This window comes from Protopterus annectens, chromosome 2.part2, assembly GCF_019279795.1.
Source record: "Protopterus annectens isolate FY-2018-M chromosome 2.part2, PAN1.0, whole genome shotgun sequence".
Classification (NCBI taxonomy): Eukaryota; Metazoa; Chordata; order Ceratodontiformes; family Protopteridae; genus Protopterus; species Protopterus annectens.
The window spans coordinates 428,703,601-428,726,108 of NC_056730.1; the positions used below are offsets into that span (position 1 = coordinate 428,703,601).

Consider the following 22,508-nt stretch of genomic DNA (forward strand, 5'->3'; position numbering starts at 1 on the left):
TTTTTTAGACTGTGTCTCAGGCTGGTGTGAGCCTACCATTGAGCAGCATGTTACCATCACCAAGGATAATGCCACAGTATGAGCAAAAGATAATTAATTTTAACATTCATCACTCTAAGGGGATCCAGTATTTTCAGTTTCGGTGAGCATGGTTAATGGACCATGTTACTTTTCCAAGGATGGGCTGCACCTAACCCCCTTTAACCATTCTCATAGTGCTTTTTTAGGCAATGCTAATTGACAAACTTGCCAGCATAGCAAAATCAACTCAACTGAACCTCAAGGTGTACTGCACAATGCCGGGAACCTAAATAAAAACACTACTTTCCAAGCCTTCCTCACACCTGTGCAGTTACAGAAACATGATATAAAGAGGCAGAGAGTATCCCAGCAGTGCAAGGTTTCAGTGTGTTTCACACTTTTAGATCAGTAGCTGCACAGACAAGGGCTAAAGATGGAGGTGTCTCGATATACATCAGTAACAAGTATAGCTCTAGGTTGGTCAAACAGGATGACGCACTGGAGTTCCTTCATGAGCAGATCACTGTAGATAAAATCCCATACCATATCTTAGTCAGCTGTAGGTTACCTTCCATGTCTGAAGAAGCTCACAGTGCATACTCGGACCTACTGGAAACACTTACCATCCAACATAGCACCCTACTCATGGGAGACTTTAATTACCCCTCTGTAGACAGGAAGTCTTAAACAGCCTCAGCTCTACAGGCACAGAGATTCCTGGACTTCGTAAATCCAAGCACCCATGAACAAATAGTGAATGCACCCACTACAAACTCCTGCTTACTGGAACTTGTACTCACAAATATGAGGTTACTCTTTAGTAGCACTCACCTCACAAATTATGGTGTTGGAAACTGGTATTGCATGATAAGTGTTGGTGATGTAATGGCTTTGCAGTGGATTATTTTATTTATTTATTTGTCCTTTGATAACTGGGAAAGTCCAACTAAGCCAATGGCACATTTTCATATGAGGCTGGGGAGAAAAGCTCGCCAGATTATTTTCATACGACTTGGATGTGTCCGGTAATAGTTTCAGTTTGGAGTAGGATGTATCATTCTGTGCACTAGACTGATCAAGTTAAATACACCAAATGTTTAGGATTGCCTTTTTTGGTTATTCGTGATTCTGTAGAGTAAGTTTTATGATCGCAAAGGATTTCGAGGAGGTGGTTAGAATGGCTATAGCTTTTACCCTGATTGTTTAAGTTTTGGAGGAGGTGTGTTTTGGATTTGAGCAAAGAGAAAATTGTTTCCTTGAGTATACAAACATGCCTTGTCAGTTTTCATTTTCAGGGTTGGAACTCTTTCTAGTTAGTATTTTACTATAGCTTGCTTACTTAAGCAAGACCGAATATGATTCTTTGTAGTGAACATTTTACAAATATTTCTGAAATAGGGTTAGATGGCATTTTTTTGCTGTTTTTCATATATGTTGTTGATTTAATAAAGTTTGATGGTGTGAAGTATAAAATTTTTTTTGACTGTTTCTGGGAGTATCTGGGAGTACTTGTTTGACAGTAGATTTTTTGAGTTAATCACAGGTTTAAAAATGATTACAAAGGACTAGTTTGTTCTATATGTAGTTATACTTTGGGCACATTTGGAGCGCATAGCTCCTTCCCCAGAGATAGATCCTGTGGTAGACCAGACCATCACAGCAGAGAGCTAGGTGTAGGCACTTACTCTGATGCTAAAAGGGAGTATTGCACATCAGAAGCAGTGTTGGAGTTTTAATTGGGTCTCTCAATGGTTCCAGAGGAGATGGAGTTTCTGTCCCAGCACAGAAACTATGGTACATCAGGGTCATAATGATAAGCCTTCAGGTATTATGTTTCTTCTGTCACAGGGCACCTAGGTGGTGCTACTGGATGTGTTTTTTTTTTTTTTTGGCACACCTTTGCTTTGGAACCATGCACAAAATGTGTGCAGTTCACACTGGGTGAGCTCTTCTTCATCTACAGTGTTACAGTCTGGGCTTTCTTCATTGCCTGGAGCATTTACCAAGGCAATGGCTATAGTGGCTAAAACCTTGGAGGAAAAGGAGCTCTATATTTCTTCTGCCCTGATGCCCATTTTCTAGTAACCCTATTCAGGTTTCTTTGGAAGCATGTGTGCTTTGAGTGTTTCCTTAATTGTAGTTACTAGTGATAACCATAAATGGGGAAATGTTATTTCTGACTTCTTCCTTGGGAGATCGCCTTTGTAGCACAGAGCTGTACATTGTCCAGTGTGATTTGTTCCCGTCCTAGGTGAAAGCCAAGAGAAGGCTAAGATGTCATGGATTTGATAGCCTCTACAGAGACCTAATGCAGGGTCCAGACTTAGACTCGGACTCTACTTGTGTGTTTTGGGCTTGATAGCTACCACATTCTCTTCATGATGCTGTTTCTACACCATAGGGTGTGGTGGTTCTAGTGGACTATTTGACAGCAGAGTCAACTGATACTGGTGGGCTTTATTTCTGGACTGCTGTTTTCAGGCCCTGGAGTGTTGAAAAATCCCCATTAGCCTTTTAGAGGTTTGTCCCTTCCAGCATCTGAACCAGTCACAAATTCTTATGATCAAAGCTTTACTGGTAGTGGAGAGCCTGCCTTGGATACCACATGATATAAGAGGCATAGTTCTTTCTAGATATTGGGATTCCACTTCATCCATTTGAAGCTTCGGGCAGTATCACTGGCTTTGTAGGCCTTTGAGAGTAATCTTCTTCCCAGACCACTCCTCCTCCTCTCTGTCAGACAGTCTGTTGTGTGGCATGTAAATAAGCAAAGGAGGGTGCAAAGTTGTCCTCCTTGCAGGGAAGCAATGTTTGCCAGGCAGTGGACTGTAGACAAGGGACATTTCATTTTTCTTTGGAAGTAAACTGCTAAAAAAAAGTATGAGCTGAAATAACTTAATGCCTCTCCCTCAGTCCTCTTCTGAAGAAGTGCTGAAGTTCCTGTTTCGCTTTTCTTATTCGTTTCTTGGAATGTCGCTCTCTGTGTAGATCATTTGGAGACATTTTTTCGTGTATCTTGGGTGAATTACATAGATTGATAAGTTTAGAAGAGGTCAAATAAGTTGGAAAGGATGGAAGACCTGTATGCAATTTGTTTCTGGGAAATTTGTGTATAGCTTTGTGGAGGACTTGTTAAGACTTGTTTTACTTTGTTTGCTGGAATCATCTAGTGGATTTTGTTTAAATTGCCACTGAATTTGTCTTTCTAAAATTTGAAAGCAGGCATTTTCTGTGTTCAGTTTATCAGCTGGTCTCTGCAGTTATGCTAGCTAAGTCATGGGTTTGTTGAATTACAGAAGAATGCTTTGTTTTGACTGTGTATTGCCTTGTATGCTATTGCTGTTCAGTGATTTTGGATTTGGAGACTTTTGGCATTTTTTGCCACTTAACATATTTATTTATTTATTTGTTTATTTATTTACATTTGTTGACCTGGAGAGTCCGACTGGACACAGGTCCATTTTCAGCGGAGGCCCGGGGAGAAAAGCTCCACATTAAGTATTATTTCCATTATACGGTTAAAAAACATGGCATTTAAATATAGACATTAGTCCAGTTAAGGACACAAGACAAGAAGAAAACAGATGTAAAACATCTGTAGAACATAGTACAATTTTAAAATATGGTGACATATACGAAACATGGTTACAAATGTAGTTGAGATTATCAGTGAACAATTGATACAATCTGTTTTTGAGGTACATAACTTGTTTGGTCTGGGTCCAGATATTTGGAGTGAGTTAAGTGGCAACCATAATTATATCTGGAACAGATTTTTCTTTGGACATTTTTGATTCATATTTGATTTATATTTGACTGGCCGAGCTGATGAGATTCATTTCAGATACTTGTTCTACATATTTATTGTAATTTGTTACTTTGTGTGTATGTGTGTGTGTGTCAAAGATTATTTCAGATTTTTATGTATTATACTTTACAGCAATCGTTGTTGTGATGGGCCCTCTTTACCTGGGACAGAGATCAAGAAGCCTCAGTCTACACCACTGACACCAGTGAGAGACCGCCACTAAGAACAGGAATGAATTTACACTGTAATTTCAAATGCAGCTCTCTGCCTCAAGCACAGTTTTCCCCAAGAGCAGTTCCAAGTGACTGACACACCCACACCTAGGTATTTGATTTTCACACACGCACACATACTCTCGCTCTCTCTCTCTGTCTGTCTTCGGAAGGGCTGGCACAGATTTACTAGCTGTGCCCCCTTATGCCCACACAATAAGGTAATGATGCTGCCATCAGCCAGTCACTGTCAGGCTCTTACAAGTGAATCCAGTTATACGGAGTTAAATCAATACTAACATAAATGGTAAGAGTATAATCCAAGTAGCAAGGCTTTTGGAAGTGGGCCAAGGCATCACTAGAGTAAGCACAAGTACTCTCCGAGATGTTAAAAGTAATTTCTAAAAGACCAGCCACAATAAAAGGTGTAAAAACATTTAATAATAAATAGTAAAATAGAAGATGTGAGATTATTAAATATTTAAGTGCAGTAAACATCAAAGTTTCAATCACGGGAGAAATAAAAATAACACAGTTGGGCAGATTTAAACAGATGCAGAAAAACAATACTTAGCTAAGCTCACTGTATTTCCTGTCTAAAGAAGGAACTGATGTTCTTTATCTCACATTGCTGCAGTCCTAACACTTGACCAAGTCAGAGTTGGTTAAGTACCCGTTGGAATATTTTTTTTTTTTTTTCCTCAGTGGTGGTTTGATGTCAGAAAAAGTGAATAAGATTACCATAATTTGTGTATACCTTGTTTGGGACCTCTTTCTGCTTCCAAGGCTTCTCCTAGAGGCAGGTCTAGTTTAGCTTCTGTGGGTGTCAGTCCTAGTTCTTCAGGTTCTGTGCCCAAGAAGCACATGCTTAAAATGGCAGAAGATTTAATTACTTTAATTAGAGGCTCTATGCCTCCTGATAAGAGGCCTAGGATGGAACCAGTGTTGGGAATTATGAGCAGGTTTCGGATGTGTCTGAGTCTTCGGCTGAAGACTTGCAGGAGTATTCTCATTATTCTGATTCTGATGTGGATGATTCTACTCCTTCTGCTTCTCCTCCTGAGGATTTTTCTTTTCAGAGACCCTTCACTCCATGAGAGAGCATTTTAAATGGGAAGGTCAGGACTTCTCTGATTGCCTTTGGCTATACCTCCTGTTCTGAATGTGGTGGAAGATGTGTTTGCAGAGGCTTCTCTTAATCCTGATTCTTTGCCTCCTGCTCCTGTTAAACCTGATAGGTATTACCGGGTGCCTGAAGCTCATAAGTATCTTTTAAGAGTCCTACTGCAGATAAAGATAAGGGCCTTGATAGATGGGAAAGAAAGTTTATACTTCTTCCACTCTAGCCATGAGAGCTTTGAATTGCCAGTTTCACATGTTGAAATATCAAAATTATCTCCTTTCACAGTTGAAATCTAAGGTTGATGCAAGGTATTGATTGTAAAGAGTTACAAGATTTAGTGCATGTTTCTGAACAGGTGGGTAAGCATTCTTTGCAATGTGGTTTTGATGCTGTACAGGCCTCGGGATCAAAATTTATCTGACCATGTTAAAACTAGGATTTTGGATGTTGCAATCTGATGTCTTGTTTGGTTCTCCTGTTGAGGCAGTTTTAAAGAAAATGGAAGACAAGGCTAAGTCTATGCAGACTGTTAAAGATTTTGCAGGTTCAGCCTCCAAAGTTTAGTAGAAATTGGCCTACTAAGGGGTGGACGATCCTTCTTATGATTCCCAGTCTAGGGGTAGATCTAGACGTGGGGGCAGAGGTCAGGGCTCTTTCAGGCCTAGAACAGGGAGTTCTCCTGCACAGTCTTGGAGGAAGGTTGGCACTTTTCAAAGAAAATTGGAGTTTGATTACCCAAGACAGATGGGTATTGGATATCATACATCACGGTTACAGGTTTTATTTCATACCTTGCCCTCCTTTCAAAGGGCATGCCAGACATTCCCACAACAAAGAATAGAGGCTCACAAGCAAATTTCTCTGTTACTCCAAATAGGGGCCATACAGCGGTTCCTATACCAGAAAGGGGCTAGGATTTTATTCTCGCCTGTTCCTTACCCCAAAAAAAAAAACAACGTGGAGACCAATGGACTTATCTATCCTCAACACTTATCTGGACATTCCCAAGTTCAAAATGTTAGCTTTTACCTCTGCTGGGCAGGATCACTGGATGGTAACATTGGATCTCAAGGAGGCTTACCTTCATGTTCCTATCAGGCTAAGTTGCAGGAAGTATGCGTGTTCGACTGGACTCTCACTATCAGTTCTCTGCATTGCCCTTTGGCTTATCTACTGCCCAGAGTATTTCTTTAAGTTCTGGCTCCAGTGATAGCTTTCTTCAGGCTGAAAGGAATACAAATCTATCCTTATTTGGACGATTGCCTGATTCTGGCTCAAGGCAGGGAAGAGGAATATGTGATAGCAGTGCTAAGATGCCTGGGGTATTCTGTGAACGAAATAAAGTCCAGTCTAGTACCCTCTCAAGACATGTTCTTTCTGGGTGTAAGACTGAATACAGCATCCCAGATGGCCTTTCAAAGAATCTTTCCCTTACTTCCATCATCTATCTCTTCAGTCCTGTATTCTGGTGCTTCCCAATGCCAAACTGCATATGAGGAAGTTGCAATGGTATCTCAAAATGTATGGACACAGCACTGCCAGGATCTGGACACTGTCATTCAAATAATACCTTGCATTCAAAAGGATTTTTTTGTGGGCTCAGGAATGTCAGCCTGTCAGACTACAGCATCTACATATCAACTTGAAGGAGATGTTAGCAGTCCAGTTTGCATTAATAGCTTTCAAGGATTTACTTTTTCCAGGCAGGTGTTGATTCTAACAGACAACACAACTGTCAGAAACACATTCTTATCCTCTATGCAGGCAAGCAATGATTTTGTGGGAGACTGTCTCAGTTTACAAACTAAGTCTTCAGGCAAGGTTTCGATCTTCATGTATTTCAGAAATTGACAGTGTCCTGGGGAACTCCAGACATAGATCTGTTCGCTTCTCCACTAAACCACCAGCTGCCAAAGTTTTGCACAAAGAGGTTTCATCCCACAGCTTGGAAAGTGGATGCTCTTTCTTTCAGTTGGAAAAATCTTCATGTGTATGCCTTTCCACCTCTGCCTCCTCTCCCAAAGGTACTTCTGAAGGTCAGACAGGACAAGCCATGATTGATTTAGATAGCTCCAGATGGCCTCGACAAGCACTGTACCCATTTAGAAGTCTTGATTCCACATCTGTTGTCCCAGGAGGACAGTCATTTGCTCAATGTCAAACTTCACTCTCTTCACCTAACAGCCTGGCATATTCTGTTTTGAACCATAGAGGGTCTCAACTTCCACAACAAGTTTTGAATGTGATTTTGGAAGCTAGAAGGCCTAGTACAAAAAGTGTACGCAGATAGAAATGGAAGAGATTTTTGTTTTGGAGTGCAGCTAAGGATTTGGATGTTTCTGAGCCTGATTTAAGTGTGGCTCTTCAATATCTTACTGAATTGTTAGACAAAGGTTTGTCCTTCTCTTCTATTAAGATTCATGCTGCAGCAATTTCAGCTCACTACGACTGTGACCCACCATTGTTTTCTCATCCTTTGTTCAAGCAATTTTTAGGGGGGGAATATAGAACCCCCCCCAATAGGCTCCTACTCCTCCTGCTTGGGATCTCTTGAGCCTGCAGCTACTGCTGAGTTGAAATATTTGTCATGGAAGACTGCTTTTTGTTGGCCATTACCGCTGCAAGAAGGGTTTGTGAATTGCCGGGCCTTATGGCAGTTGAGCCTTTTCTTTTTTTAAGGATAGGGGGGGTATCTTTCCATACTAATAATCCTTCCTTTATGCTAAAGTGGTTTTAGTGTGTGGCTTTAAACAAACTATTCTTTTGCCTATTTCTATTCAAATCCCCAAAATAAGGGGAAAAGATTTTGCACACTTTAGATGTACACAGGCAGTTGAGATATTATTTGGACAGAACTAAAACAAACTATTTCTAAGTGGATTGATTTTGCATTGCTTTCTGTTATTCCCATCATGGCAAAGAGATTCCAGCTGGGATTAGGCCCCATTCCACTAGGGCTACTGCCACGGATATTCTGGAGGCAGCCACTTGGAGTTCAGTGCATACCTTCTCTAGGCATTACCACCTTCCACTATACTCTAAATCCAGGGCTGGTTTTGCCACTGCTGTGTTGCAGGGCATTTTGGCAGCTCCTGCTTCATTATAGTTTAGCCATCTTGACTGCAGCAATGTGAGATGAAGAACATAGTACAGTTTTGTACCTACCATAAATGTAGATGTTCCTCCTTCCCTCTGTAGTGTGAGGTGGTTGTGTGGGTTGGTTATCCATCTGAGGTATATTGTGTATATTGTATATATTGTATATATTGTATATATTTTTGGTGTTAGGCTGGTTGGTTGTTTAGTTGTTGTCTATGGGTTTGACCTGGGTTTGACTTTTAGGGTCTTCTGACATCTCCTGACGTTCTGATGTCAGTCAAATGCTTTTGACCGCGCCCGCCAGCCTACTCTGATATTCGGGGACGACCGAGGGACACTATCACTACAAGTGTTAGGACTGCAGCAATGTGGATCTTCGAACATCTACATTTATGGTAGGTACAAAACTGTACTTTCCTTGTCTAACTTAATTAATACGGCAACACAAGATTAGATACTGAGTTACTTACTTATACAAGGTAAGGTGATGTTCTTCCCACTTACACTGATCTAACTGAACTGAACTGACTGTGGTAACTATCATAGATTTTTATCTTCTTCTTCTCTTTCAGCTGTTCCTGTTAGGGATCGCCACAGTGGATCATCTGTTTATCTATAACTGTCAGATTTTTATATTGGGTTCAAAAGAAAACAAGTTGATCTCTGAGTTCCATCCCCTCAGTGCTGGTTATAGAATTACATCACATTTAATCACATGACTCTGGTAGAGAACAGACTCAAAGCTTTTCTAAGATGTTACATTATTTGAAAATTATAGAATTCTTTGTTTAAACATAAACATTTAATCAGTTGTAATAACACTGTTGATACATTTTTAATATAAGCATCTGTATAAGTCAGCAGCATGATAGTCAAATAGGTTCATAGGTTCATACTAGGCTATCTGCCCGAGGGCATTTATAAGCCTAGCCCATTGTTGTGTTTCGCCACCACCCCTTTAGTGACACTGAGGTAATTCCTGGGGTATATCTCTCCCTCCATCCATTGGTGTCAAAGATTCTTGGAACAAGGCCAGGGCCAGTCTCTCACTCACATACCCATTTTTTTGTTCCACAGCATAGGGGTCTTTTTGGGTGATGATCCTCCCCTCCAGCCGTCCTATTAATAGCCGTGTCGGGATTTAAGTCTCCGCCCTTCATCAAATCTGGGTTTGACATGGCCTTGTATGTTAGGCAAAAGTCACCTCTGAGCAAGCGTGTGAGCGAATGAGGAGTTCTTTCTTTCTTTTTTTTTTTTTTTTTCCTTTTTGGTGAGGAAATGACAGAAAATTACTTAAAAAACACCTACAAAACTTCAGCCAAACATGCACTGTCCTATTCTCCATGACACAGATGGCAATAACTCACATTGTCACAGTTGTAATGCATGTTTGTTTTACTTTATGAAATGAGCTTGAGAATTTAAGTTCATTAATGAAGGTGAGGTTGAAGAGCTGGTGCTGTGAATTCAGAGGCAGTGTCTGGCATTTTTTTTATTCTGTACATGACCCCCTCTTGACTGCACACAGCCTCAGGCTTTTCTCCCCAGCTTCCTAGCTATCCCATTCCCGAATCCCCTAGTTGTGCCTTGTGAGGTATGCTAAGTGAGTTCACTGACTCCTTGAGACATTGACCTCAGTGGTAGTCATTCTTGGTCTAGGGAGTGAGGGATCTGATAGGGCATGAGGCCTAAGAGCAGTCCTTGCAGTAGCTGGTTAAGTACTCTAGCTGTGGAGGTGGCTAGTGCAGTGAAGTCAAGACATTGGTGCCATCCAGTGTGTTAAGTCTCAGATGTCCTGTAATATTGCTGATCTCCAGGTGTCACCCTAACATTTGGTTTTCCATTTACTATTCCTCTGGTTATAGGAGAGATGACCTTCTGCTGTGTCATCCTATGTGTGTTTTAGTGGTGCATTCAGGAGATAGTCTGTTCCATTTGGGAGAAAATGGTCCTCTTCCTTTTTTGCTTGATGCCTCAGGTTCAGAGGGTACATGTTTATTCCATGTCATGGAAGATTCCTGAAAGTCTTCTTGCTATTTGTCCTGATTCAATCATGATCACACTTCAGGGAAGAAAGGGCAAGACTCATTTCTGTTACCCATGGTGTCTGAAAAGGAGATGGTGTTAGCCAAGCTGTTGGGTTATCTTGCCAAATAACTGGGATGTCCAGCCCTGGTAACAAAGCCAAAGATTTCCATAGAGTCATATGTCTGATGTATGACCTAAGCCCTTGGGCATAAGGGTATGTAAGTGGATATATGTGCATAAAACCTCAGATAGTCTTGTCAGTCTGAATGCAGGCCCTGCACATGATGGTCTGTTCTACACATGATCATTAATACTGTTGACCTTCGTCTTCCTTGATTTTCTTTGTAGTATTGCTGATTAGTATTTTTTTAGATGTCAGGTAGGAGGGTAAAGTGCATTTGTGGTTGTCAGGTTCCCTACAAGGGTCTCTACTCCCATTGCCTCATTTGTGTAGGTGTAGAGCACTATTATAACGATTGTACTATTTACCAGTCCTTCATACCTGAAACCTTATAGATGCTACTTTCTTCCTCTCTATATGTACTTGGAAACTCAGCACCTTGAGTGCCTTCCCCAGGCTAAGATGGCGGAATCTACCATGCCTGATGTCTTGCCTATACTGAAGAAAAAATTTAAGAGGCTTAGGCCCACCATTATACCTACTCAGACAGACTCAAACATATCTGCTGAGGTCTCTGATCCCATGGTATGCCTGATGCCTTCTCAGATGCTCATTACAGTGACCCTGCCAGAGGCCAGTATGGCATCTGAATTGACTGATGTTACAGACACTAGTGAGAAGGGGGAATACTCTTCAATTATCTGTGAATGACCCGAAGATATACTGCAAATGTTAGGAAATGCCTGGGTTTCTTTTCAAGGTACATAAGGAGTCATAACCTCCGCTTCTTGTGAAAGCAGATGTCACACCTTAAGAGAAAAAAACAGAAAAGTAAAAAGTTTCCTTTCCCCAGATGTCCAGGGAAAAGGAGTGGATGGATTTCTTCCAGGCCATAATTGCACTCTAGCCATCATCCTTTGTGTCATGTCTTCATAAGTCTTGCAAGAGACATTTAGAATCATATTTTGAGGATGAGGAGGCAGACTCAACCTTGGAGTACTCCTTGGCCTCAGATCCATTCTCCAGGCAATAGGGCTTCTGATTATGAAGAGTTCTTTTCCCAGGGTTCTCCTGATAAAGAACTTCATTTGGAGAAACCATCTGTAGCATGATGAAACACTTCAAATGGGAGTAAAACCAGATGTCTGATGTGCAAAAAAAGATGTAATCTTTTAGAAGTAGGCACTCCTGCTCACTGCTCCTGACTCTCGGCCACCAGCTTCTAAAAGCCCTGAAAGATGCTATAATGTACCTGAAGATTTAAAGCTTCTGTACAAGAATCCCTTGGCAGATCCTATTTTGTATGGTTACAATCAAGCCTCCTAACCTTCCTACCCGCTGTTTATGCCCTTCTTAAATAAAGACAGCAGAGCAGTGGATAATCTGGGGAAAGAAGATATATACTTATTCCATCCAAGCCTTTAGAGCTCTGAACTGTCAGACTCCACTGACTAAATATTTGCTGGCTGTGTTGGAGAGCTTAAAGCCTTAGCTTCTATGGAAGGAACAGTCAGTATAGACAACAGGCCCATATCTGTGGTCACTCAGGCTTCACAAGTGCAAAGTGTACCATCAAATATAGGTTTGATGCATTGAAAGCTATCTCCAGAGCAGCTGCTACAAGTTCTATTATTAAAAGGTTCATGTTGCTATGTTCTCAATCCCTCCATGAGGACATTGAGGCCAAGCTTCCAGATTTTCCTTTAAGTATGATCTGTTATTTTTCCCTGATGCAACCAGTTTGTTTAAAACCCTATGAGAACAAGGCAAAATGATAGCTTACAGAAAAAATTTCCTTATTTCATTCCAAGTACCAGAGAATCTACCCTGCAGAGACCACTTCCTTTGCTTGCAGGGTATCCAGGCCCAGGAAGCAACATGGTGCACGTACAGCAACTGCTCGGCTGTAAAGTTAACACTCAGAGAACAAAAATAGCCAGCAGAAATGGTGGAGTGTAGAAAATAGTTGCTAAATTCACCAAAGAAGGCTATTGTAGCTGAAACCGGTCTGAGATAGGTAGTTGGGCTTATTACCCTCTACCTGGTTATATGTTTTATATTAAAATATTTGCTGCACGCCACCATTTCTGCTGGCTATTTTTGTTCTCTGAGGGTGTCCAGGCCTCCTCATAAGGCCAAGAAAATGGCTCGGAAAAGATTCTAAGACAAACCAGACAGGGGTTCTAAGTCTGGGAAGCCTCCCTACCCAGGGAAGTCAGCGTGACTACCCTTTGTTCTCTCCACCCCTCCTGTCCAGAAGAATCACCTTTTCTATAATAAAGTGGGAGCTGATTACCACAGATAAATAAATCCTGTCCATTATTCCACTTGGTTAAGGACTGACTTGGAGGGGAAGTCCCTCTGTTCAAAGGCATCCCTTCTTCACCTCGCAATCAAATAGTTACGGTCTCCCATAATTAAAACCTTGCTTGACCAAAGCATTATAGAATCTGTGCCACAACAGTGTGTGGAAAAAGGGATCTATTCAAGACTTTTCATTGCTCCAAGAAAAAGAGAATGGAGACCTATATTGGACCCCTCCCTCTCAAAGTCCCATCTTTCAGGATGCTTGCCCCCAAAACTCTTCTACCCCTCATTATTCAGCAAGCTTTTCTGGTGTCCTTGGATCTAAAGGATGTCTCCCTCCACATTTTAATACACCCTTCCTTCAGGAAATTTCTGCACTTTTTGGCTTACTGAGCACACTTTCATTTCTCTGCTTTGTTCTTTGGACTTTCTGCAGCCCCCAGGATTTTCACAAAATGACTAGCTGTAGTCATAGCTTTCTGCAGGACTCAGAGAATTCACATACTCCCTTAGTTGGATGACATGTCAGTACAGGCATCCTCTCCACAGACCTTTTTGTTCTATCTTAGCTTTACAGTGTCCCTACTTGAAAGTGGGGTTCATGATCATCTTTAAAAAAATTCACTCTGGAATCATCCTAAGACCTAGTCTTCTTGCTCTGCAGACTGGACATTAAACTCTTGCAGGCCTTTCAGCCTCTGGACAAGGTACAGTGTCTGTACATTTACTTTCAGGCTCTTCTACCCCTTCAGACTTGCACTGCAAGCGAAATCCTCAGGATACTGGGCTTCTTGGCTGCAATCATACCTATGGTTCCCATTTGACAGGCTTCATATGAGAAAGATCCAATCTTACCAGAAACCCATTTGGTCGCAGCAATCCTATTCTCTGGACACACACATTCTTCCCTTCTTAAAGAAAGATATCCAATGGTGGGTATTCCATGTAAACTTCAACCCAGGCATACCTTTCAAACTCCATACACTGCAACAGGGATTGCACAGAGATGCTTCAGATGTTGTATGGTGGGGCATGGACAGGCCCCCTGAGTGTTCAAGGCCAGTGCCCACTGAATCTGAAGTCAAAGCACATCATCTTGAAGGGAGGTAATTGCACAGTTGCACTAATACAGGCCCTGCAGACCACGTTCCACTCCTGGGCCTCAAGACCTTGCACAACTTTCATGTACAACACCACAGTCATGTGGTACATAAACAAGCAGGGGAAACCAGATCTCATTAGCTGTGCAGGCTGTCTCTTATTGTGTGGGTTCAAGCCACAAATGCAAACCTGTCCCTTCAAGCCATTTATGTCTCCTTGTTGGGCAATGTTGTGGTAGTCTTTCTAAGCAAATTAAGTGAAGACCCGCATAAATGGATTTTGAACAGGGAAGTATTCCTAGACACAGTGCATAAATGGGGTATCCCACAGATGTTCTGCTCCAGAACTCCTAGTCCTTAAGCGTGGAAAATGAATGTCATGTTTTCTCATTGGAAAGGGAAGTTTCTGTCTGCCTTCCCTCCACTTCCACTTCTCCCAAAGACCTTATTAAATATTCAGAGATGTAAACCATTGATTGTACTGGTGACTCTGTTTTGGCTAAGGCAGCATTTGTTCCCTCTTCCCTACCACCTAGTCAGTGGTCATCACTACAAACTACCTCACTCGTCTTCACCCCATCCTGTCAACTTTCATCCTAAGATTATGGATGATAGGACTCTGATCCATTTCAGACACCCATTTTCTGAGTATGTGCTTCAGGTTCTCCAGGCAGCAGGGAATCCTAGTACCTAGAAATCGTACATAGCTAAATGAAAAACATTCTCAACTTTCCAGATTTTTTTTACTCTTATTGTGGTCTGTCCGTCTTATATTTTGTGGTTTTCTGGTAAACCATTGAAGATTGATGTCACTAAATAATAACTGATATTTGAGTTTCAGACCTTGTATCCTTCAGAAAATGCATGCTAATGCAAACATTTTTGCAATATTAACTTTCTAAGTTTATAAGAGAGATACTTAAAAGTTGTCCCTATTTTTTGGCCTTTGTCCACCATTATTTTTTGCTTTATCTAGATTTCTTGCAGTTACAGGTTGAGAGGTATGATTGTAGTGCTAAGCTAATAAGCATGACCCTATAAAACTGGATGTTACCATTGTCCTGTCTTATTTTTGTGAGCTCTCAAAGCTGGTTTGATATAGTCCTTATTCACAGCACACAACCATTTTTGCTTGCTTAGTCTTCTACCTTTTGAGTTAGAAACCTCTGCTTCTGTCAAATGATGTACTGGGAAAACCATACTTCTAGTTGCCTTTACCACAACTATCCAGATCTCTGAGCTACAGGCCCTGATGGCATCCTCCCCTTCCCTATCTTCCATATAGACATAGAGCGTCTTTGAGGGCCAATCCATCTTTTATGCCTAAAGTTGTGAATAAGCTATCCCTCAATCAGGCCATCAATCTCTTTACCTTCTTTCCTAACTCATAAAGTAGGGAAGAGAGAAGCCTGCAGTCACTGGATGTGCATAGACAGCTCAGATTCTGTTTAGACAAGACAAAGTCAATCCGCAAGTCTTTTTCCCAAAAAACAGACTTGGTAGCTCAGTCTCCAACCAAAGTATTGCTAACTAGATTTCTAAATCTGTCTCCTTTTGTTGCAGTCACAATGGTAAATCTTTACCTTCATCAGCGAAGGTACATTCTACCAGATCAATTGCTTTTTCTGTAATCATTTACAAGGGAGTAGACTCAAGCTATCCTAGATGCAACTACTTTGTCCTAGCTGCATGCCAAACACTACATTTTTTTAATCCAGAACTGCCCTTGCCAGTTCAGTCCTCTTTGGACTGCTTGACAGTGCTGCTGTGTCTCAGATCAATTGCTTTTTCTGTAATCATTTACAAGGGAGTAGACTCAAGCTATCCTAGATGCAACTACTTTGTCCTAGCTGCATGCCAAACACTACATTTTTTTAAATCCAGAACTGCCCTTGCCAGTTCAGTCCTCTTTGGACTGCTTGACAGTGCTGCTGTGTCTCATCCAACCACTCTTTACAGCACTTAAGCTTTGGGAGTCACCTAACAGTTTGGAATATTGCAACAGTGATCTAAGGAAGGACATAGTACAGCTGTGTAAGAACTTATCCATTACAGTAAGTGTCCTACTGATCACTGTTGCAGTCCCCTCACATCCAGCTTATCCTCCTTTCTCTAGATTTGTTTTCCTCTTTTTGACTTATGCCATTACTAATTTGTTTATTTACGTAACCCTGTTTGTTTATTCAAGTATTTCATCGTAGATAGAAAAGTCTGTTGATGTAACAGATTTGTGAATATTTTCCTGTATGAATTTGAAAGAGAGCCTTAATCCCTGATTTCTTGTCTTGAGATCCTTGAGCTGAATCTGTAATGATGTTTGAGGCTATATGTTTGCCACTCGAAATACTTTTGTACATGCAATCCCTTTGTAAATTAATTTAGGAACTGAAAACTATATATACATGCAGATACTTTAGTCCTGCTGCAAAGATGCCATGTGTCTCCCACAGGGTGTTGCGAAGTTAGCATGGGTAATAAAAAGAGAGCCACAAGAAATCCACAGTTGGATGCACCCAAATGCTAGACCTACTGCCAAGTCTTGTCAGATTAAAGGATGTGGTGAGTACTCACATCTGTTATAATCCATTCTAGTGAACAGCTAGCAAAGAGCATGTGTAGAATGTCTAAGTATCCCCTACTCATTCAAGAATACCCAGATTTGTCAGGAGTACTCATAATTTGCCGGCTTGTATGGTGAACCAGCTATGCAAAAAAAAAGTATTATTGTGGTTATTTTTATTATTTTTATTACGCTTTTGGATGTTAATGTAACGTTAACTACTGTTCTGTTATCTTGAGATAAACTTCCTTAATTTGTGCAAACATGCCAAAGAGAACCATTTCTGCTCCTCAAGTGACTCTGACTCAGATAATGATGAGCCTAGAAAGTTTCACGTGGAGATCAAGCCGCTGCAACCAAATGACACTTTTCATTCAGCTGCTTCACTAGATCAGATAAAGACATCAATAGGAAACATCACCCTTTCTCCTGCAGTTCCTGTAAGTACAATTGTTTGTGATTTTTTTAATCTTTCTTTTATTTACCTACAGATTTATTTGCTTATTTAGTTGAGGGAATTTGAGTATAGGGAAATGGGAATAGTAGCATCTTACAGTACCATTTACTAGATGTTTGGAACAGTGTTCTTAGCCATTTCATTCTGTTATCATTTGAACCCTCTCATTGACCAATTTCAACAGTTCTTTGATGTTCTGTAGTCCAAGCTCACCTTCATTCTTACTGATGGGATTGGAACTGATCCTCGGCTCCGACTCTGCCTATTTACAAGATCAAAGTCTTCTAGTTAGCTCGTGTCTAGGTAGGTATCCCATGTTGTGCCAGTACAATCTCCAGATCTCATTTGCCGCGTCGACGAGTTCGGATGTGCTGCTTCTTGGCCGTGGCTAAGTCTAACACATTTTGTTCTAAATTTTGGATATTTCTGCTATTTTCATATTTTGATAGCATCATATAGCTGTAGTTATTGTTGTGTTTGTAATTGGATAGTTAGCGTTTACCAGAGCGCTTTTTGTGTCCAGCTTCTCTGAGTACAGTTGGCTGTTGGCCCTATAGTCTTTTTGGTATCCTGTGTGCCAGTTTTTTCTTCACTGGGTTGTTAATATATATAGATATCTATATTCCTAGTCCTCATACTGTTTATATTAGTAGTTGTAGGTGCCTTTTGCGCTTAGCTTAGACTGTGTGTTTTTCATATATATTATAATTAATAGCTTTACTTGCAGAGCTTCCGCTTGTTGATACTTATAGTTATTGGTGTTACATACAGAACGGGGTTCTGTTTGACCTTTGTTCTCTTCCCTTTTTTCAATTATTAGACTTTGTATTCCTGCTCTAGTATGTGTGCGAGGCTCTCGACTTATCTTCTATACCTCCCTAGGTCTGTTTTAGTTAGAGGACCTATTTTCCTCCTTTTTTCTCTACCAGGACTAGGCCCGTTTAAGTTAGAAGACCTAGTCCTTGTGGTGTGTCTTTGTCGGTTCCTTTAGGGCTAGGCCCGTTTAAGTTAGAGGACCTAGTCCTCCCAATTTTCCTTTCTCTGTGTGTCTGAGTGCAGTCTTCTGTGAGTTGTCTACGGAGGTCAAGGATCATAAGCCATCTGACTTTAAAAAGTGCGTGAAATGTTCACAGAAGATGTCTATAACGGATGGCCACAGTAACTGCATATACTGTCTTGGGGCCATCCACTTACAGGAAACATGCTTATTTTGTCACTCTTTTAGTGCTAGGGTGTTGCAAGAGAGGAAAAATAAGCTCATACTAAAAGGTCTCCTAAAGCCTTCTTTTGAGGAAGATCAAGATCTGGCTAGCTCTTCCTCCTCTGCTAGATCTCAGGGATATGAAAAGGAGAAATCCAAATCCTCTAAGAGGCCCTCCCCGGCGCCGGCTGGTGCTTCGGAGCCACCTCTTAAAATTGCCAAATCTGACAAAACTACTGCCTCATCGGCACCACTGAATTTGGAGCCAATCGAGGGTTCTACTAATGTAGTTACAAGGTTGGCACCAAGTAGTTTGGAGCCGACCACTGAGAGTATTCAACAGAGCAGGTCTACGGATCCTTTACCAGTCTCCCCTACATTAAGGTCACCCATATTGCAGAGATCCTGTTCTCCCACACTGTCTTCCAGGTCTTCATCGGAAGAAGATGTGGGGAGAGTAGTGCTGAGACTGCTGAAGTCATCTGCCTTACCTAAATTGTTGTTGGCTCCGATTCGGTCCCGGGGCCACTTGAGTCCGTCCCCCCCTTTGGTAACTCCTTCTTCGAGCCATGCTGGTCTTTCGGAGCCGGAGTGTTTGGTACCGCTGATGGAACCCTCAGTTCCAGCTCCCCTTGGGGTTGCTTCGGAGCCAAGTTCCGCTCCGACACTCTCGGCGCCGTCCGTGGTGTCTAGGAGCCGAAGCTCCCCGGTTGGCCCTGACAGGGAAGCCTGGAACCAAACTTTTTCATTTCCAGTCTTCCTCTCGGTGCATCGGCAATGGTGAGCTCAGACCCTACGTCTGTCTCAGAGCCGATGGCTCTGGAACTGATGGCATCCTCAGTCTCCTTGGAGCCGGGGAGGTCTTCGGAGCTGGAGAGGTCGACATTCGAGATGATAAGGAGTGTGCTGTCTCGATCATCAGCTCCTACCAGGGGTACCGACACTCACCACCCGGGGCACCTACTTTTGTTTCAGCTCCTACTCCCTCTCTGGGCAGCAGAGACCCGCAGCCTCAGGAGCCACTGGCTGGTGGCCCCCATTCTTCCAAGACCTCCCCAGAATATCCTTCCGAGGAGCCCCCATGGAAGAGAACATGCAAGAGGAAGCATGTAGACTCCCAGGACGAGTCTCTTACCTCGGACACTGACCTTGAGGAGTCAGAAGGGTCCCCCAAGTCATCCTTTGATGATGTCTCCTTCGTAGACATCCTGGAAATCATTAAGCAGACGTGTGGCTGGCCCACTGTCACCCCTTCTGATGAGTCGGTGTAACTGAAGGCTTTCGGGTCTCAACCTTCAGCCTCTTGGGTGTCTCCACCTTTTGACGAACTGATGGAGCTTGTTAGTCAGAAGGTCTGGGATACTCCTGATGCAGTGGATTCAGTCCCCAGGATACCAAATCAGTTTCTTCCTCCACTCAGGGAAAAGGAATTTTTGTCTAAGGGTGTTCCTGTAGATGCCATGATGGTGGTGGTGGCCACTAAGAAGGAGCTAGTGGAAACTAAGCTTTTCATTAGCACTCTTCAAGAAAAATCTTGATGACTGGATGGGAAATGGGAAATTCACTCCGGGGATCACTTCTGTGGCTCTGCTCGACAGGGGCACAGGAAAATAATTTTCTTGGGTGGCGAAAGCCAGGGTACATTTTTTGGCTAGGCTTGTATGGGCCCAGGGCCAATAGCCTAGTACCTACCTATGAACTACTACTTCTGTTCATCTGCCGAATAGAGAGTCTCGAACGATGGACAGATATGGGAAACGTATCTTTTCGTCAGCGGCATTTGATCTTAGATCGCTGAACCACCTTACACACTTCACGAGGCTTCAGAGAAATCTCCTTAAGGAGTTAGGAGAGTCTCTGCAAGGCACATTCACTGAGGGAGTCCTTGAGAAGGTGTCTGCCCAGTTGTCCACCTTGAACTTTATTAACTCATCCATGAGGCTTATCTCGTATGCAGCTGATGGAGCGAGTAGAGCAGTGGGTTCAGGAATTTCCCTAAGGCGTCATTCCTGGATGCATTTGTGTAATTTTGCGGAACCGTTTAAGTCTACCTTTACCAACGCCCCCTTCGACGGTTCTTCATTGTTTGGACCTAAGGTAAAGGACATACTCACCCCGTGCGAGCAAGAAGGAAAAACACACTCTGCCGTAGGAGTATGTTTTACTGTCCCCTCTAGACCATACCCTAAGGGTCAGTGGGGTGGTAAAATGTGGTTCAAGAATTCCCAGAGGTTTTTCCAAGATGCACAGGGTGGCTCCTCCTTCAGAGGCAGAGGAGGAGGAGGAAATGATAGACGTCGCCCTAGAGGCAGGGGCGGACCTCAAAACCAGGGAGGCTGCGATTCGTTTCGGGGCTGGCCTTAACAGCGCTCCTGATGTGGGGCCTGACTGTGCTTCTCTGGAGCCAGACGGGGGGTGCATTTCTTTGTATCCGGAAGCCTGGCTAAGTATCACTCAATGCAAATGGGTACAAAGAATTATTACCAGAGGTTATGTCATACCCTTTTCCCTGCCACCTCATGTTCCCAAGAGGATCCCAGATGTTCTATCCAATCACAGGGATCACACAACTGTGGAGGTCAACAAGTTGCTGGCAAAAAGAGTCATCCAGACCGTCCCAGCAGACCAAATAGGATTCTGAACTTACTCCAGATTCTTATTAGTGCCGAAACGTACAGGGGAGTGGAGGCCCATCTTGGACCACAGCAGGTTGAACGAATCCGTAAAGAAGGACAAGGTCCAGATGGTGACACTGCAGTCTCTACTCTTGTTACTAGGGAAAGACACTTGGATGTGCTCAATAGACCTCCAAGATGCTTACTACCACATAAACATGGACAGGGTGTCGAGGAGTCATCTATGCTTCCGTCTGGGAGCCAGTCACTACCAGTTTCGTGCTCTGCCCTTTGGTCTCACCACAGCCCCCAGGGTGTTCACCAAGTGTATGGCACTAGTGACAGCTCACCTGAGACTTTGAGGATTCCAGGTGTTTCCGTATCTGGACGACTGGCTCCTGACCGCCCCCACCAGGCATCTACTTCTTCAGACCAGGGACGCTACCATTCAACTTTGTGCCCAGTTGGGGATTACTATCAGTTGGGAAAAATCTGCCATATTGCCCTCTCAATTTGTGATTATTATAGGTGCAGAGATAGACACAGTAGCCATGTTGGCTCGTCTTCCACTAGAAAGGGCATAAAATCTGATTCTTCAAATTCAACATCTACTCCCCCCTACGAAAGGTCAAGGCCAAGACTGTTCTGAAGCTTCTAGGGACCATGGCTTCCACCATACTACTAGTGCCGCTAGCCAGACTACACATGCGGATTCTTCAGTGGCTGCTGTCATCCCAGTGGTCCTTTCAACATCTACCATTGACTCATCACATACTGCTGACAGATTCTTGCAAGAAGGACCTCATTTGGTGGACTCAACCCAAACAGTAAACCACGGGCACTTCGTTTGTCCCTCGCCAACCTGTTGCCACTGTGACCACGGATGCCTCTCAGATGGGTCGGGGGGCATTATCTAGGCAGGACTGTCCAAGGCACATGGCAAGATCACAAGGCTCACCTACATATCAGTGTCCTAGAGATGAGGGCGGTGCTACTGGCGTTGCAAGCACTTCACAACCTTTTGCCTCTTGGGACGATTGCAATACAATCAGACATGTCGGTAGTATGGTATACCAACAAACAAGGTGGAACCAGATCATACCCACTCTGTCGAGAGGCCATTCGAGTTTGGAAATGGGCGATATCTTCCCAGCACTTTCTGGTGGTAATGCACATCCCAGGGGCAACCAACATGATAGCCGACAAACTCAGCCGGGCAATTTTGATGCCTCACGCGTGGTCTCTGAAACAGGAAATAGCAAAGCAGATTTTCCGCAGATGGTGACAGCCTTGCTGCGATCCCTTTGCCAGCCCGATCAATGCCAAATGCAGCAGCTATTTCTCCCTCATCCCCTTTCCGGGGGATTCACCAAGAGATGCACTTGTTCATGATTGGCCTCTGGGTCTCCTTTATGTTTTTCTTCTGTTTCCTCTCATATCCAAGGTTATTCAGAAAGCGAAACAGCTGGGAAGCAAACTGATACTCATTGCTCCTTACTGGCCTCGTCAGGTTTGGTTCCCCTTTCTCGGGCCTCTTCTCGTAAACGATCCTTGGATTCTGGACCCAATGCCAGATCTCTTGACGCACATGTCAGGCTCGCTTCATCCCACTTTACACACCCTCAATTTGACAGCTTGGCTGCTCCAGTTCCATCCCTAGTCAGGCTTCACGACTTCTCACCCTCTGTGACTCATATCCTAACGTCATCTCATTAACCCTCCACTAGGAGATTATATTCCAGTAAATGGAGGAGATTCTCTATCTGGGCTGAGAAAAAGAATGTTGACCCTTATACCACTTCCATTTCGGTGGTTTTGGAATTTCTGTCTGAACTTTTCCACCAGGGAGCTGCAGC

General features: G+C 42.8%; 1 protein-coding gene across 2 annotated transcripts in view; it reads left to right on the plus strand.

Annotated features, from left to right (window-relative positions):
- Nucleotides 1-22,508, plus strand: part of FCHO2 (FCH and mu domain containing endocytic adaptor 2) — a 4,043,518-nt gene that overhangs the window by 1,542,093 nt on the left and 2,478,917 nt on the right. For both annotated transcript variants that reach the window (XM_044063938.1, XM_044063939.1), the window contains exon 13: nucleotides 16,644-16,819. In XM_044063938.1, the coding sequence (XP_043919873.1) occupies nucleotides 16,644-16,819 (176 nt within the window). The remainder of the gene's footprint in view (nucleotides 1-16,643; nucleotides 16,820-22,508) is intronic.